The sequence below is a fragment of the Microtus oregoni genome, unplaced genomic scaffold, assembly GCF_018167655.1.
Source record: "Microtus oregoni isolate MIOR12 unplaced genomic scaffold, Mior012 000090F_ref0000504, whole genome shotgun sequence".
Classification (NCBI taxonomy): domain Eukaryota; kingdom Metazoa; phylum Chordata; class Mammalia; order Rodentia; family Cricetidae; genus Microtus; species Microtus oregoni.
The window spans coordinates 3,829,751-3,849,297 of NW_024544599.1; the positions used below are offsets into that span (position 1 = coordinate 3,829,751).

The 19,547-nt window shown below is 34.8% G+C and overlaps 1 protein-coding gene across 1 annotated transcript in view; it reads right to left on the reverse strand.

Moving 5' to 3' along the window:
• Window positions 1–1,678: 1,678 nt before the first annotated feature.
• Dhx15 (DEAH-box helicase 15) overlaps window positions 1,679–19,547 on the reverse strand; it is a 39,281-nt gene continuing 21,412 nt past the window's right edge. Inside the window, exons 6-14 of the mRNA XM_041643763.1 lie at window positions 18,309–18,476; window positions 13,603–13,689; window positions 12,956–13,105; window positions 12,515–12,623; window positions 11,848–12,039; window positions 9,058–9,180; window positions 5,953–6,143; window positions 3,450–3,619; window positions 1,679–2,245 (exon numbers count right to left, since the gene is read on the reverse strand). Coding sequence (XP_041499697.1) covers window positions 2,128–2,245; window positions 3,450–3,619; window positions 5,953–6,143; window positions 9,058–9,180; window positions 11,848–12,039; window positions 12,515–12,623; window positions 12,956–13,105; window positions 13,603–13,689; window positions 18,309–18,476 — 1,308 coding nt within the window. The 3' untranslated portion in view covers window positions 1,679–2,127. The remainder of the gene's footprint in view (window positions 2,246–3,449; window positions 3,620–5,952; window positions 6,144–9,057; window positions 9,181–11,847; window positions 12,040–12,514; window positions 12,624–12,955; window positions 13,106–13,602; window positions 13,690–18,308; window positions 18,477–19,547) is intronic.

A 19,547-nucleotide genomic window follows, 5' to 3' on the forward strand; every position in this document is an offset into this window, starting at 1 on the left:
AATTATGAGTCTACAACAATTTTAGAGAGAAAAACAGCATAGTAATTTAAAACATGTAGGGCACTTGCCAAACACCCAGGTTTAAGCTCGCCTTGTAAAGTAACAATGAGGAGAGGCTAGCAAGGAATGCTTCTGCTAAGTGAATTCTAATACCCTGAGATAATTCACAGTAGGCAAGGTACAACTCAAGTTTCCATAACCTGCAATTATACTTCTTACTGTTGGTGAGGCTAAATAATTACGCTTGTGTAATGGCTGCCTGTGGCGCTTTATACTCATAGGCCTTAAAATTCAAGTTTTGTGGGGGATCAGTAACAACTCTGAGAAAGTGACTACCTTTTCAATTCCTCTAATATGTGCATTGTTATGAAAAACATAATCTAAAAGGATCTACTGAGCTAGCCAACTTTAATTTTACATTTCATATGGATTAAAATTTATTTCACAACAATCAGAGATCAGTTCCCAGGACCCACTTGGTAGGAGAGCTATGCATGATAGGAGTAACAACAAGAACAAAATTGATATACAGTGAGTTCATAAATGAGAAGCAAAAAGTAATTCTAAATCAGTTTCTCTATGAAATGTATGATTCTGAGTATCCTAGGGTTGCTAGTACACCTGGATACTTTTCATAGCCTCCTAGTAGATTCTGTTTTTTCTGAAGACATAGTAAAACAAGAAAGGATCGCCATGTAGTTCTTTACAGGTAACTCACTTTCTCTTACTGTTGAGGCCAATGAGTCAGTTTTGTTTTCCCCTCATCTCTTATGTGGTTTCTAGACATCCTGAACCACAGCCCATCATTTAAAAAAGAGGCACACTAAAAAGGATCAAATTGCCTGAAACTAACACACCAACAGAACACAACTATACATTTCTTTCATATTAAAAAAAGAGAGAGAGAGATGGCAGAGGCAGGAGAAACATTGATTTCTGAGGTCAACCTGGCCTACAAAATGAGTTCAAATTTAGCCAGGACTTCATAGTCAGACCATCTCAAAAGAAAACAGAAGAGAAAGGGGCACCCAATTTTAATAATAACAGTAATAATAATAGACTGTAAGTGAAAAAAATTTATTGCAGTACATTTGACTGGCCACATCAAGCATATCATTTTGATTTCAAAATGATTTTAGTTTGTCTACTGCCTGTTAATAGGAAGGTCAAATTTTTACTATAATATACTATACATATTACACTAGAAAAAGCCTCCAACATCCAATATTTAGTAAACTAATGGTGATCCACAGTACTGTTCTCTCCTACCCAGTACAAATAAACATATGCTAGAGTCTGGAGTACTTAAACTGTTCGTCTGAGTACAGTGAGATCTGACAAAAATGCATTTAACAAGGTAATAAATTATTAGCCTTATGAAATGAACTTTAAGAAGAATGAGGAGAAAGCCATTTTCCATTATTCTGTCTCTGGGGATCCAATTTCAAAAAATATTACACACTTTATCCCATTAGATCACATACTGATTAACCTGACAAAACGCTACATTATGCTGTTTAAAACTTGGCTTTAATGACTAATGTACCAAAGGAGCACGCCTTTTAAAAATGCTAAATATGTAGTAACAATATGATTACAATGAGAAAAGAAAAAACCCAACCCTTGGGAAAAGCAGCTGCTAGACTAGAATAAAAGATACCAAAGAACTTGGCCAAGATTAGTATAAATAGACTTTATTGAAGTCAGTGCCTCTGTACGGAGACAGAAGATTGTGTCTACATAAGCACAAGTTGTAACATTTCACAACTTCTAAAAGGAATGTCAACAATTACAACGATCATGCATACCATGGTCGATAATCACATTTTAGAAGCATTTTCAACCATTTCTAAAGAAATGCTTGTAACATTGTTATATATAGAACTACTTTCAATAAACTGCAAAACATTGATCGACTTTTCCAGTATGAGCTACAGTGTCAACACAAAAGGGAGGCATAAATGTTTAATTTATGAAATCAGAATGGAATATTTACTGTAAAGAAAAAATTAAAAAGCTTTCAAATAAAGGCCATTATTGAACCACCATGAAGAGCACAACTTGAACTTGACTTCAATTCATCTTTTAAAGCTGTCCTCTGAATAACTTCAGTTCTAAGCATTGAATTTAGTACTGTGAATATTCCTTGGACTGAAGTTTGGCAATAATGCGGTCCAACTGTCTCTTTGCTTCACACTGTGGGAAATTGCTCATGTCATAATATTGAGGGGCAATTTTCACCAACCTGTCCAGAAAGGGGGGTGGAAGTTAGGAAATCAGTATTTTAAGTAAGCACTAGAGTTACCAATAAGTTAGAAATTAAATCATTTCATTGCTGAATTAAGGCGAAACAGTAACAAATATAAACTCACATTTTTACAAACATCACTTTTAGTAATTCAGTTTAGCAAAAATACTAATTTTCTGTTGAACTTATCAACTTTGGAAAAAAGTATCAGAATTTTCAAAATATTTATTTAAATATTACAAAAAATGAAAATAAAAAGCTATGAAGTGTTTCATTTGACCACACTTTTTAACCTGTGTTTTAAAGAAATATAAAAATGAGACGTGTTCCATTAACTATTTTGATAGTCAAATGACTTCATTTTCTCATTCTCAATGTTTTCTAAACTACAAATATAAAACTGTATGGCTTATATTTGTCCCCTCAGCAAAATATAGGATAAAATGGTTATTTTCTACATTTTATTATCAAAAGTCATAACCAATGACACAGATGGAAGCTGCAAAATACTGATACCACTCACATAAATGCCTTCCAGTTCACTCTTAGCTGACATTTCCGTAACTTATAAAATGGTGGGGAAGAATCACAAAACTGGAATTTTGCTAACTATTGGTCAGTCATAATTACAATTTTTAGAAATTAATGCTAACTAACATACAACTTGATGTAATTATTATCTTTGCATAAGCCCCAAAATACCAACATTTAATAAATAATTAAGGACAAATAAAACACTTAAAATAACAAAAACATCCTTTCCATCTCTCTCCCGAAGAGGTAGCTGGCAGTGGCTCCTCTCCCCTTTTGTTTCTCTTTCTCTCTCTACCTCTCTCTGCTATTCTCCCTCCCCTCTATAACCCACTAAATAAATACCTACTCTCTGAAAAAAAAAAAAAGGCAAAATATTAAAGACAAACATCTGTAACCAGAGACTACAAAATGGCAAAGAAAGTCCTGATACTAACTATTCAAATCCCTGCCCACACCAAAATTCCAACTGTCCTCTCACCAAAACAAACAAACAATTGAGTAAAACTCCACCATATTATGCAAATCTGAGATCTATACATGGGAATATACACATCTAGCTAAGATGATCAAGACATACAATGAGCAGAGAAGCCTATAACACACCCACAGTAAAATTCTATCCATAGCACAAACTAAACTTGAACCTGAAAACAAACAGCATGCTTACCATTCTGGCTTGATGTCTGTACATGTCCGGATGTAATTCTTTGTTGTCAGCACAAACTCATTGTAAAGCACCCATTCAGGCTTGTGATCAAGCACAGTAGACGGATGCAACTGGACCACCTGGTTATCTTTCACAGTTAAGTAATGCCCTGTTCGTTCTAAATGTGCCACCTGAAACCAAAACAGTAACTAGTGAAATAGCAAAAAAGCAGTATGAGATATTTACAAGAAAAAAAAATCTTTTCTGAGATTTCACAAACACACGGATGTTTTGATTGAATATTTATCAGTATACACCGCATGTGTGGCTGCCCGAGGAGGTGAGAAGAGGGTGCTGGACCCCCTTGGAACTGGAGTCAGACTATTTTAGTTATACTCTGTGGGCACTAAGAATTGAACCCAAGTCCATTGGATGAGTAGTCAGTAAGTACTCTTAGCCACAGACTATTATCTACTGTCTGGACAGAATAAACAAATACCACACTCATAACTAAGGTGAAGAAAAGAAACCTAAGCAAACACAAAACAGCAGCCTACAAAGAAAAGAAAACTGTAAGAAAAAAATAGAGTTCACATAATTCTTTCCTATATTTCTTTTGCTAATAATACACTGAGACAGCAACATCTACCAAATAATGATGGCAAGAATGTTTTGCCCTTTCCAATTCTAGAACTCTGGATAATGTGAACCAATGTCATTTAGTAAATATTTACACTATATACATACTACTAGGCGCCAGTTAACACTTGCTGTGCTAAAATAAGAGCTGAGAAACTAGTTTCTTTGTAAGATTCACTCATACACAAAGACATCTATCTGCATGTATGTCTTTATGCCAAAAGAAAGCATCAGATATTGAGAGCTATGAATCTTCATGTGGTTGCAGGGAAGTGAACTCAGGAACTCTGAAAGAGCAGCCAGTGTGCTCTTAACCACTGAGCTATCTCTCTAGCTGATACTAAGTACTTTATCAGTGTGTGTGTAATAACAAAAGCAAATTTAAGAAATATCAATAAGACTACATATTAAATATTAAGAATATAATTAAGTCTGAAGAAAAAAAACCACTGATTCCTTACTGTATTATTCACTTTATACCACAGTAAGTTAGAGACCACACACATCTACAATCTCCACGCCTGGGAAGTAAAGATTTACTGGAGTTAAGAGTCACCCTTTCATGAGATCCTTTTTTCACAAATCCACCAACCCACTTTTTCTGTTACTTTGATTCAAAGACGACAACTTCACAGAATACCTTTTTGGCTTTAGGTGATGGAACCAAATCATCAGGTTCCTTCTAGCTACTGAGCAGACTCTGGAGTTGATATATTTAGTTTAAGAAATATCCAGTGATAGGGAAACTAAATACGCATGAGCGAGAGAGGATGATTTAAAAAAGCAATTTCAATTCGAGCAATGGATTTTGAACTTATACCCGAGTTTTTTTTTTTTCCAAGTATGACTTTGGTTTACCCTAACCTTTAAAATATTTTCAGGCACTGGAGAGGTGGCCTAGCAGTTAGGAGCACTTGGCTGCTTGTCTAAAGGACTTGGGTTCCATCCCCAGCAACCACATGGTGGTTCACAATGCACTTTAACCAGTTTCAGATGATCTGATACCTCTATCTACACCAGGCATGCAACTGGTTCGCACATACATTCAGGCAAAACACCCATACATGATAAAATGTTAAAAAATGCTCAGGGTATTCATCTGGTTTTTCTCAAAATTCAACCTTCAATAACTTTTAATATAGTAAATTTAAATTAAGTAACTTATAAGAATGGTTTAAATCAAGACACTGGATTTTGCAACACCCCAATGGGAATTGTGTAGAACTATAAAATACAGTTATTTAGATGTGGAGACACGGGAGCTTGAGAGGTGGCGCAATGATTGAGAGAACTAGCTTCCAGAGGAACCAGGCCCAATTCCAGCACCCACATGGTATGCAATATACACATATATATTTGTATATAGTATGTACATACATATACAAAAACAAATATGTATGTGTACACAGAGAGAGGAGAGAGGGACAGAGAAAGGAGAGTAGAGACAGAGACAGACTAAGGCAAAATAGTCACATATAAAGCATTAAATGGGAGAGGAAAGTCGACTTAGGGATTCATGCACTTAAATTTCATTTTGGTGGTCTTGGGATAATACATTTCCAACTTAAGACCAAGATTTTGAGAAACCTTAAATTATCCAAAATCAAGAGATGAAACTCCCATCTGTATCTGAAAATGGCCAAAGTATCCATTTGTTATTAAAGACTCCAGTAACAAAATAAGTACTTCTAAAATTACATCCAAACAAATAAGTCTTCTAACTTTGTTAATCAAAGCATTAATTTACCATTCACTAGACATGATTCTGCTAGACATGATTCTGAATATATATATATTCTTCAAGTCAAACCAAACCAGTAAGTTTACTAAAAAAAGCAAAAACTACATGAACATTTAATTATGGAATCCTGATCTAACTACTTACCTGCATAAAATACCCAGTTACCAATGCTTTTCTTATATTAATATAATAGTCCCTGCTTGTGAAATCAGTGCTTCGACGGGGCAAATTAAATCTGTCCATAATTCTTGATAGCTGCTGGCGTACATTGTCTGCAGACATCAGCGACCGGTAGTTAATGAAGTTGTCATAACACCACTGAACAGATTCATGATCTAAAAAGTTGGGCAGAAGGAAAAAAAGAGAACAGTGAATCATCCACACAGTAGAAAATTCTGAAAGGCAACTATTAAAAAAAAAAAAAAGGCTATAGGACTAGAGACATGACTAAGAGGCTAAGAGTGTATACTGTCTTAGCAGAGGACAAGAGGTTGGTTCCTAAGCACCCATGTTGGGCAGCTCACACTGGGACACCTGTAGCTCTGGCTCCAGGGGTATCTGAAGCCTCTGGTTTCCTAGAACACTTGCATTCAACCACTGATGAAATCATACACATACACATACATACACACACACACACACACACACACACACACACACACACACACATCAATAAAATCTTTAAGAAAAAAAGTATAAACAACTTAGAGAAAAATATTTATACACATCATTTTCTCTAAATAAGTTGTACATTACCAACTTTTATTCAAAACAAACAATAAGCCCAATTCAAATGAATTGAAAGAAACAGTACTAAAGTTTCTGACTAATAAATGCCAAAACAATGATTTTAAATCAATGGTTCTTAGCAAATTGAGTTATTTACCTATTAACAGCCACCTGGCTGTTTCCAACAAAGGATTATTAGACACTGGTAGATTCAGAGAACTTGGTAAAATGCCAGATTTTGCCCATTTTCAAAGAAATCACAGCCTTAACTGAAGAAAATCAAATACAACATTAAGTAATGAAGTGAATTTCAAACACCTAGCATGATGTTCTCTAACTGTGCCTGAACTAAGACGCTAACCTGTAACTGTGGCACACCTGCCTCTGCAATTACAAGCAAGCTTTTATTATCTGTGTCCTCCAAGGCCTATGAATAAGCATGTCAAGTATTAATAATTTTACTACATGTATTATCAAAAAGATATTTCTCTTTGAATGATTTCTTGAAAAAATTTGAACCAACAACCCAGTACTACTCAGCTCAAAGTTCAAAAAGTACTAACTATATCAAAGAAAAAGAATCCTTTCGGAGTGACCTACTTTTAATGACAATCATGAAAGAAATCTCCATCATCTGCTTCACAGATCCTTTAATAAACTGAGGTTGCAAAATTAAAAAAGCATGAGGAAAAAAAAGCATTAAAACTAGATCATGCTGATCTTCCTCAGATAGCATATCTGTAGTATACTGTTTTGTTCCTGGGGTTGAGATTCAAGCAATGTAAGGTTCAACTTGGTCTTAAACAGACTGAGTATGTTGATAGGTTCACTATTACAAAACACACTGCCATTTCAGAATAGAGTAAGCAGGAGTATGACTTCAAACATCTTCAAACTAAAGAATATGACCAAAAGTTGGGCAATGAAAATCTCTGGTCAAGAATGCAGCTTTTAAAATTTTGCATTTAGAAATCAAACATCAAAGAGCTGGGTGTGGTTATTAAACACGCCTGTTATCTAGTTACTCACAGAGGGAGTGTCACCTAAATTCAATATCGGCTTGTGTAAAACTAGCCAACTGACTGATCAAATGACAATTTTAGTTAAGATAAACAAGTGTCAGCTGATGGCTCGACCGTATTTCTAAACTGGTGAGAAATAACTAAATAAATGAGACAAACATCTAAAACTAATACTACCTACTCACTCTTTACAATGCTAAGAGCTACTCTTAATATTCAAAGGTAAAACAATTGTAGATTAGAATGAACCTCCCACACAAAAATGTTATAACATTTTACCGTCTGCATATACAGTACAGATATTAAGATGCCATCTTATTAACATAACATCTTAAGCTTTCCCATATTATCCATAGTCCCCAACGAAAACTACTTTCACCAGTATTTGAAGCATACCTACAAGTCCAATGCACTCAAATATTTTAATAAACAAGACTAAAATCTCAGACTCAATAAACAGAATAAGAAATAATCAAGTAATGGTATGGTGATGTAGAAAAGTGTATTTTAAAAGGTAGCAGTTGGTGAACGAATAATGGCTAACAACTGTACTTTGAAAGGGTCTGCTGCCTCTGGCATAATAAATACAAAGACACAGAGTATTTTAACAGGCCTAAAAAACAACCAAGGCTTACCAGGAAAAAGGTTTCCTGGTAGCTACAAGCACATAGTATAAAACGATCATGCCTCTATAGAATTAATGTTTTTGTCTAAGTCTTTACCCCCTCTGGCATCTGCTCCAACTACAACAGGAAGAGTAAGACATCTGTAAATATCTATCAATACTTTCACCAAACTCACCTACCCAAATCAAAATACAATAAAACTAATGTTATAATTTCATAATTGATTTGCAATGAAATTGAGGATATTTTGAAACTTACTTTAATTGTTACAACTGCAGTATGAGAAATTAGAGACATTTAATATTTAAGTGGGTATGTTTTCCGTTTCTTGAGACAAGGATTCTGTGTGGCCCTGGTTTTCTTCAAACTCTTAAAGATCTGCTTCCCACATGCTAGGATTAAAGGCGTGCTCTACCACCACCTGACTACTGTTGTCCAGTTTCACAGTGAGAAATAATGCAGGTGAACTTTCCCCTTCCTGTTTACAGACTATTTGTAGTTTGACTGAGAATAGCACCTCGAACCTACTGTTCATTCAATTTGTTGACTTTATGATTGAAAGATAAATATATATAAAATATGAAACACATTACAATTTTTGTGTTAGTAGTAAATTTATACAGGGCCCATTTTTATTACTATATTTCTCAAGTTTTCTGTGATTGCTCCTCTTTCCCTTATTATAAACCCAAACAATTTTGAAAAAGATTGGCAATTCTATTTTAAATGCTCGTCAGGAGTTTTTCTAAACAACCTCTGGGATTCTAATGTAAAGTTGTCACAGATAATAAATGAAAGTGAGATGAAGAAATATCTCCTATGTTGCAAGTGACATTTAGACAAAAGAGGTCCTTCAATCTAATTCTACTTACTTTGTTTAAAAGCGTGGTAGACATTCAGCAGTGTCAGATGATCTCCATCTATGTGGGCAAATCTCATCTTGGCCTCATCTGCAGCTTTCTTGGCCTCCGTGGGGCGAACAAAACACTGTGGGACTAAACAAGGTTGGTATGGGCCCAACACAAACGCCCATATCGATGAGTCACGCATTCACAGATAGAGGAACAAGGCCTAGCTAGGTCAGTTCACAGAGCATAGGGCAGGGCAGGATGGCCTCCAACTGCATCTTGGACTGTTTACTACCTTGATTTGGTACATCACCTAACCACATCTGTAAGACAAGAGGGTTTCAAAGCTACAGAGTACCTGATTATTTTAACTAGATCTAAAAGTAGGCATCAAAACAGCTATTCTGAAGGCCATCAATTACTAGAAAGCTCAACTTATTTCAAAAACCAGTGCTGATAGCTCTACCAATAACCAGAAATATGGTGTCAATAGCCTTTTAATTAACTAATTTTTCAAAAGGCCATCCATTCAACCCATTGAATGGCTATAGTTAGGAAGCTCTACTTGCCCACTGAATAACAATAACAACTTTGCAACCATTCTACTGCCACATTTCTATCATAATTGTTTCCCTAAATCTTTGGCTATTACCAACTGGTGGGTATCACTATTAGCACCGGTGAGCAAAGCATATGTAAACATTAAAAAAAAAAAAAAAGATTTGAGAACTCTTGGGCTTGATGATAACAGTAGTGGTGGAAGGTTAAACCGCCTTAGAATTAAAAAAATTCAAGGCTGGAATATTCAATCTAATGTTGCAGCATTTTAATTAAAAAGTAGTAAAGAAAGCCCCAAGTTAAAAAAAAAAACAAAACTGAATCAAACCCTCAATATAAAAGTAAATCCAATATTAAAGAGTTGACAATTAGTCTGAAACAGTATTTCAAGGGTCAAAATATTGAACTACAGTAGTTTTTAGAGCCTCAACATTAATTCACAAACTTTTAAGTTGTTACAAAGTATGCACTACATTTTTTAAAAATACAACCTCCCTTAATTCACTTTAGCAATTTCATAGTCATAAAAAGTAATATCAAAATAAATACTTAACAAGCTTGGGACTTTTCAATGTTTTGAAGCTTTTATAACCTTACCAATAAAAACCATGAATTATCAGTTCAGAAAGAAGATAACGAGAATAATCAACATCGAGATCAAATACAGTATTAAAATTACTCTTTCCCATACAGTTTTCCCCTTTAAAGATGCCAAAGAAGCCAAATAAAGACATCAATGCAATCATAGTAAACTTTAAAGATCTTGCTTAATATAACCGAAGCAAGGTAACTCGTAAGTACAGAAACACAATAGCTCTAAGCACTAACATGAAATTGTCACCAGAGTTGAATGGGAATAAGAGCCCCATAGGCCTCTGGTTTCTAACTCAGAACCTCAAACTAACCAACAAACAAAGCTTCACAAGCTAACTGCTTTTTGGCATGACTTCTCCCTGGCTGCATATTTTAACATTGTCCAGAAATGGCCTGTTTAAAAACCACTGTATGTTTAATCTCTTGATAAAGACAACCACCAATAAATTATTTTCCCTAATTACTACTATAGATAAGACTAAGATCTAGCTGGATGAGTTCACTCTCACCACAATGACCAACTCAAAAGGACTGATATTCTAAACACAAAAGTACTGTTTACTATATCTGATATGAGAACCTAGAGGGAAAAAAATCCTGGTAGGTAACAGACAAGCACACTAATAATTCTTGCCCCAACTTTCCTCTAAAACCTAAGATATACTGGGAGAAAAACAACTGGGAGAATATAACAAGACATATAAGCAAGGCAGACAACAACCTACCACCACCTCTGCAAATAAGACATTTACTTAAAACATTGATACTGCCCTGCCCATCTGCTCTGAGTCTGATCAGTCATAACTCTGCAAGAAAACATTAAACTACTGCTTAGATAAAAGTCACACCATTAGAATATACCATACATCTGAACTATGCCATAATTTTATATTTAGAAAGTTTAGTTATCCTTTAATTCCACAGATTTTGAATTTTTAGTATTAAGTAATTAGGACCAATAAACCACTCTGCAATTAGAAGTCAGTTCTCTCCAGGACTGAAACTAGAGTATTTTGATTATCAGAATTCTTATATTCTACTTTTAGTTTTAAAAAGAAAAATCATGTTTGCAGTATTTCTTCTCCTTTCTGGAAATCTAATTTCCAAGTTAGATTAAGTTTCATTGCCACTAAGGTTTCTCAATGTAAGGTTTAATTTTTTTTAAATTATCAAGTGTATCAAAAAGTTTCTGCCATTGTAAAAGAGTATCAAAATCAGATTATATATTACTACTTCTATGTGACACTGAATCAGAAACTCACGTTTGTCACTGAATACACATACATGTAAGGAAAGGCTCAATTTAAATAATACAGGCTCACTGAATAGTGTCAAATACTAACCAAGCTTTTGTACTTTCAATAAACCTTTAAAATAGCACTAATGGATCTAAAGAAAAATGCAGTTCAAACATATTCTTATTGCAATTTCTATTTGTACTCAATAGAGCCAATGTTTTACTATATTTTATGAACACAAACCTTACTTTTGTAAGCGTTTTTATAAAGCTATTTACAAGGTATTTAGAAAGCAAACTAAGATCCTTAAACCATCTATAAAATCTACCGTCATGCTGAATAATGATAATAAAAACCAACAAAAGGGAAATCCCCCCAAACTCTGAAGAGTTGGGCTTTTGAAAGGTCCCTCTCCCTCTATTACCTGACAACATAGCAGTAATAGATAGGACCTCATTAGAACAGTTGTAGTCACAACTTGCAATAACCATTTTAGCGAGCTGTGGATCTAGAGGAAACTCTGCCATCATGGATCCCAATTCAGTTAGATCTCCATCATCATTTAAAGCAGCCAAGTAATTCAGAAGTTCTAGGGCTCTCATGAGAGTTTCAGGAGCTAAGGAAAAAGGCAATCTTATTAGACAAGTTGTCTTAAGTAAGCAAAAATATGACAAAGCGCAAACTATTATAGCAATCTCATTTTCACCCTATATTGGACCCAGTTCAGAACTCAAATTGTCATCAAATTTAATCATATAGCAAACAACACTATACCAAAATGACTTTCAAAAGTACCTATATGTAAACCAGGTGAATTAGTTCAAGGATGTCTTTTGTTAAGATTGAAGCCAGCAGAAAATTACTTTTTCATAAAAAAATTAGAAATATTACAATTTTTACATTTCCATGCCCTGGCAATAATTCAAACCTAAAATCCCAGACTAACATAACTGCCACCCTATTTAAAGTTTTAACACTACTTTGTAAGACTAATCTTAATGCATTAGTGGAGTCAATAGGCAAAATGTACTTAATACATATATGTTCTACAACATACATAGAGCTGACAAAGGTCCTGTTTTAAGTCATACCTGGTGGGTCCATAAAATCAAAATGTACCAAATCATCAATACCAAGCTTCTTCAATTGTAATACAACTGATCCTAAATTAGAGCGCAAAATCTCAGGATAGGTGTTATCCTAATAAAAGAAAAACACATGTTATGGTAATAATACCCTTCACCTCTAATTCCTTAGCCTCTTGCTTTGGCATTACATAACTTGTATATAACTATCTCATGGGGGAAAAACAAAAACTAGGTCACTCCTTCCAACTATTTCTACAATATATACATTTTGGAGCTAGCCACAGAAATAAAACAGATATGTCAATAGGTTATGCCATAACTCATTCAGGGTAAAGGTAAGGAGCTGAGAATCAAAAATGTTAACTGAAATAAAGTTCCTTTCCTTCAACTAGAACATTACATTTATATTCTCCCAAATGCGTAAGATATAGCAATACTCCTTACCTGCATTTCTGTTTTATAAGCTTTCTCCGTGTAAAGTCGAAAGCATTTCCCAGGTCTGGTGCGTCCAGCACGACCGGCCCTTTGCTGAGCTGAAGCTTTACTAATTGCCGTCACCAAGAGAGACTCAACTCTGATTCTAGGATTATATACCTATTGAAATGGAAACAAGGATTCTCTCTTCAGCAAAACACAAAGTCAAATCCAATACAATCATTCATGGGCCACGATTATTGCCAAAATAAAAGGTAGTTTTGCTGACCATGAATATCAGCTCCCATGATGAGAACTGCTTGTTCTGACTACCATTCCAAAAGACTGAAGCTAAAATTCTCAAACAAATAGATGACCCAGGATTTTCTATTACTACCACTTTTCTCCTTACCATATGCTTAAGTCACCACTATCATACACAGAAGGGACACCAAAGCAGCCTGATACTAGAGCACGTGGGGCATGTAGCCTAGATTTATTACTGAACACAGCATTAATTTCTGAAAGCTAGACAGAACACAAGGATCATGTCAGAAACTTGAAACTGAAACCCAAATTTTGGGGAAGTAACCCTAAAAATTATTTCAACCACAGAATGAGCAAACATTTAGCACACTCAAGCTCACACTGTATGAAGTAAGCTCCAGGATGGTTACCTTTTGCTTTGCAAATCCAGGGTCAATCACAAACACCACACCATCTATTGTCAAAGAGGTCTCTGCAATGTTAGTTGACACAACCACCTGTTCAAGAAACACAATTAGCATGACTTAACGCTAAGACACTGACAAAAGTACTTTTAAAACAGTATATAAATAAACGATCTAAGTATTCTTCAATAATGAAAATAAGCATAGTTATAAACAAAATGAGTATCTCTTCAAAGTACATACAGCATGTATTTATTTTCAGGCAATATTTACAAGAAAAAGTTTACACATAACACAAACTCACACTGCTCCAATAATTTTTTTAAAAATGGCAGAAGAAAAGTTACAATCCAGTAAGAATTGACAAATTCTCACAACGAAATATAAGTTCTACAAAACAGAGTGCAGTGTCTATGGCACACAAGGCACTGTTTGGCAAAACAAAACATAAAACAAAATCACATTTTTCTAACATGGAATACTACTTGATGCATTCACATACTATTACAGTCTTTCCCGAATCTGCATGTTTATCCTAGATTTTAGAATCTCTTCAAAAATTAGTTTGAGAAGGTTCATTCACCTCAGAGATTGCTTGACTAGCAAGCCAAAGAAACCATGTTTGCTCAAAAAAGAGAGAAAAGAGAAAAACAGGTCTGACTTGAGAAATGGTGGAATTTTTTTTCTATAGAAACAAAAGGAAGTGGATGTTTCTTGCTGGTAATGCTGACACTTGGAGACGGGTATGCAAGTAGTTGACACATATATCAAAGTATGCTAATACATTATAATTTGGAAAGTGAGGTTATAGACATAGAAAGTGCAAATGAAAAAGATGATTTGAGATTAAAAAGGAGTTATTTTCTACTTGAAGATAAAATAGTTTTTTAAGCATAGAACTTGAATGTTTACACAAAATTTCTCAGAAGAGCTGAGCCACAAGAGGGTCAGCTTAGCCAGGGATTTATATTTAAGTATGAGTACAGAAACACACAAGAATTCAAAGGACACGTATTTATCTCTCTTCTTTCACTTCAGGGAAAAAAAATTTTTGTTATTCATGAGTCTTAAATCCTAATGTTCAATACTTAAAATAATAAAGGCAGTGTTATTTTCTGATTTCTTTCTAATGGGGAAGATTACCCAAAATGCCAGAATAAAACCTTGGATCTAACAATGAATATTTGAGAATCATTTAATGACTTTTGTTGGGTGGTGGTGGTGGCATACACCTTTAATCCCAGCACTTGGGAGGCAGAGGCAGGTGGATCTCTGTGAGTTCAAGACCAGCCTGGTCTACAGAGTAAGTTCCAGGATATCCAGGCTACACTTGAGAAATCCCATTTGGTCTCAATAAACAAATAAATAAATGGCATAAACCATTTTTTCTATCTATAGATCATACAACAAATAATTTGAAACATACACATAAAATATATAGCAGTAACAGGGAAAAAAGTACAACCCAACTGTCCTTGGAAATAAAGTACACTGTTCTTGTAGAAAGTCAAGTTTTTGTTAACTGGAACAAAGAGACACAAAATGTCAGAGCTAGAAATCAAACCAGAATAGTGTCTAAGTATTGTTATCCCTAAGTGTCAGTTTATTTTTAGAACTCTATATTAGACTAGTTAAGAGATTTATGAGGAACAAAATTAGAGATCTGAAATTTTAAATGCCATACAAACTACCAAAAATCATGTCTACATTTGATTTCTACACCAAAAGATCATGGTTCAGAATACATTTGAGACAGTTAAAGAAGACAGTTATTTTGTGTTTATATTAAAAGTGCATTTCATAGGGTTCTTGGAATATACAATATAATAAAATTTCTTGAAGTGATCAATTATAAGGAATTAAAAATAAGCAAACATCTATATTAGAACACAAGCACTATTCATCCCTTCACAAGACAATCTTCAAGTAATATATACCCTCTGGGTAGGACAAGTAAACAGATGAAGATTCACATCAAGTACAAAAAGGAACTGGGTGGTGGGAAATGTCATCATGCTGCTTAGAACAGCTTAAACTTAAAACCCAGGCTGTGGTAGTTTGAGAGAAAATGGCCCTCGTAGGCTCACAGGAAAGTGGCACTATTAGAAGTGTGGTCTTGTAGTTAGGTGTGGCTTTGTTAGAGGAGGTATGTCACTAGGTGGTAGGCTCTGAGGTCCAGAAGCTCACAGGTCATTGCAACTTCCAGATGCCAGGGTATTCAGATGTAAAACTCTCAACTCCCTTCCCAACACCAAGTCTGCCTGAGTGCTACCAGGCTCCAGGCAATGATGTTAATGGACTAAACATCCGAACTGTAAGCCAGTCCCAACTAAATGTTTTCCTTTCTAAGAGTTGCTGTAGTTATTACAACCCTAAGACATGGGCATTATTCTTTTTTCTAAAATTTCGATATTTAGAGACTATGATGTCCACAAATAACTAACACCAAGGAAAGCAAGACTATGGAGTCAGGAGTCCTTACTTCAATTAAAAAATAAGTTAGATGATGGTGGTACACGTTGTTAATTTTAGCAGACAAAGTGGGAATGTTACAAGACTTTTCTAGACTGTAATTTTGTAGTAAGTGTTCAAAAATAGCCTTACAAAGTGTTAAATATCTCAGTACTAGGAAACTATCTTAAGATAAATTACCCACAATATAGAGTATGTCCTTAGTTGGCACCAGCACTAAAATTCATAAAATTTATAAGTTATCACCAATAACTAGCCTCTAAATGGAACCAATATTTAGTTCATCAACTGCTTTTCAAATAGAACTCAGGACGCCTGGGTTGCCCTACATGAATACTATTTGGCAACAACAATATATTTAAGATAATTTGAATTTTTTTTTGTTTTTGTTTTTTCGAGACAGGGTTTCTCTGTGGTTTTGGAGCCTGTCCTGGAACTAGTTCTTGTAGACCAGGCTGGTCTAGAACTCACAAGATCCGCCTGCCTCTGCCTCCCGAGTACTGGGATTAAAGGCGTGTGCCACAATCGCCCGGATAATTTGAATTTTTTTTTTTTTTTTGGTTTTTCGAGACAGGGTTTTTAAAAGTCATTGTAACTTGAACAGTTTTTCCCTTTAATTCACACATTTGTTTTTTTGAGACAGGGTTTTTATTTGTAGCTTTGGCTGTCCTGGAACTCTCTCTGTATACCAGGCTGGACTCAGAGATCTGCAACCCCTGCCTCCTGAAAGCTGGGATTAAAGGTGTGTACCACCACCACTGGCTCAGTTAACTATCTCTAAATAATGGAACAATAACCCTCTCTTCAAAACCATGGAATCATCTCCACAAGAGCTATATCTCTTTTACTGAACAATCCCTACTTTGAGATGTAGTAATTAGTAAGCTACAGGTTAAGCAACAGAACCCAGCTAATTATTTTAGCTTGGAATGTTTTTTGATGCTTGCTATTCCAAAACTCAGGAGAATCAAGTAGAATGACATTGAGATCAGACTGAACTAAAATCAATCAATCAAATCAATCAATCCATCTCTCTCCCTCCCTTTCTCTCTCCCCTTAAACTGCCGCCATCTTTGAGCTTACTGACATATTTCAAATAAATCAGTATTTTCAAACTAAAAGCATACAAATACAAATATTTTCACTACAAATGTATTCCTTCAGAATCTTCCACAGAAATGTTTTAACATGTCCCAGGGATTGCATTACCTAATGTCTCTAATAAGAGAACTTCAACCCAATGAATCGTATTAGATCAGAAATTAGTAGGAATGTTTTCAAGTTGAGTTCACTGCTCTAGTATTTTTCACAGCGCAGTCTTATTTTCAAGACTATTAAAACCTGAAATCTCAGTATCTTAGCTTATTTTGAAACTGGTACTGAGCATATACACCTTTGTTCCCTTACCTAGGCCAATTTACACATCCCTCCACCAAAAGAATGTAATATGGTTCCTGCCTTCAAAGAATCCATTTATTTATTCAGTGTGATTAATGCTTCGGAGTCTGTAGAGTCAACATTTAGTACTTATTGACTTAAAATTCTGTTTGTTTTTGTTTTGTTTTACAGAAAACTCTAGATAGGGGCCAAAGCATGGAACTAAAAATAAAAAAATCATTTAGCTGTGGAGTGTCATACATCTAATAGGACAGACAAGGCAACATTTCCCTCGCTTTCCTGTAAGCACTCTTCCATCTACTAAGAACCAACTGCCTCTGTAGGAAAAAGCAATTTGTTCTGTTTTGCTTTTGTTTTTCAAGACAGGGTTTCCTCTGTTGTAGCCTTGGCTGTCCTGGAACTCACTTTGCAGACCATGCTGGTCTTGAACTCACAGAAAACCACCTGCCTCTGCCTTTCTGAGATTAAAGACGTGCAATGACACCATCCACCCACAGTTCATTTTCTGATACAAGGATTTAAAAAAATGGAGTTCAACTTAACACACTCTTCCATTTACTTCTGAAATGCAGAGTATTTTGTTGTGGTCAATCATTCCTTTAGGTGTGGTTTTTTGGAGATAGGGTCTCACTATGTAGACCAAGCAAGTTTCTATTCATAACCCAGGATGATTTTACATTCTTTTATCGTGATAAAAATTTTAAAATCTTTATCACTTCTCTGCAAGAATGCTAGAATTACAGACATGCACCATTACACCCAGCTTATAATTTGTAGTTGTTTATATTTGTTTTCTCTAACTTTTCTATTATCAATAACTGTAACGAAATATTTAATGTTACCTTTCTTCCAATTGCTCCATTCTGTTTTTTTGGAGGTGGTGGCTCAAAAATGCGTTGCTGCTGCTGGGGTGGAAGTGTAGAATACAATGGAATGATTTTAATATCTCCAACTTCGGGGCCCAAATCATCAACTTCACGCTTTATTCTCTTACAGGCCTCATCAATTTCCTATAAAACAAAAACATTGATGAAAACAAAAATCATGGAATATAAAGTATTCATCATAATCCTCATTACAATTCATTTGACATCAATGATTTGCCCTTCATTTTCATATCGATAATCAATGCCTATCATTTCATAAATAATCTACTTTAAATTTGGTAACCAAAAATAAAAAATTTCAGTTTGATTTTCAGACAACCAATGAAATTTTGATTTCTGTATTGAGTCAGATATGTAATTGCTATATTTGTATTCCATGCCCCTTTTCTTGAAGACTCAGATGTCCTAATTAATTCTCAACAAATTGTATTAAAATTGAAATTTTTCACCCAGGTTCATTTAACTGCACTCATAATCTTTTCAATCTTCACAATCTAAAAGAAGCCAATGTGGTAGGTATTTAAAATAAGTCAATTAGGCTTTCATGTCACATATCACTATTGCAATTATATGGAAGAAATGTTTCACTGTACCTAATGAGAACAAGCACCTTTACAACAATATCAACATAGATATTTAAAAGCAAGTTGACACACAAATGCCTTAGTGATGCTTCAGAATTTTCCTCACCAGGGCAAACTATTCCAATGCATTCATATTTAAATATAAACTTAAAGACATAATAAATGCATTTGGGAGAGGAGGAGTAACTCTGGGGTGGAAAATGGTTTAAAAAGGAATGGTAGGTGGGCAAATATTTTGCTTAAACAATTAAACTTGGAAGCACATTAATTTATTCAAGTCTGTCATGTATATATAACAAGGTAGTCACCTATTCTAACCAGTAAGTTGTTTATTGTTTAAATTCTTTTTCATTAGAAATATGAGTAAGAGAAAAAAATTAATTTCAGGTAAACTGGGTTTCTATCGAACTAATTTTCCTAAAAATGATTTTAAACCAATCTGCAATTATTTCTGTGTTGAAGAATATAAAATTTGGGGCTGGCTCAGAGGCTAAGCACACTGGCTGTTATTCCAGAGGACCTTAGTTTGGTTCTGAACACCCATATGGCAGCTCACAACTGTCTATGTAATTCTACTTCCAGTCTCTGTTCTAGCTTCTTGAGCACAGGT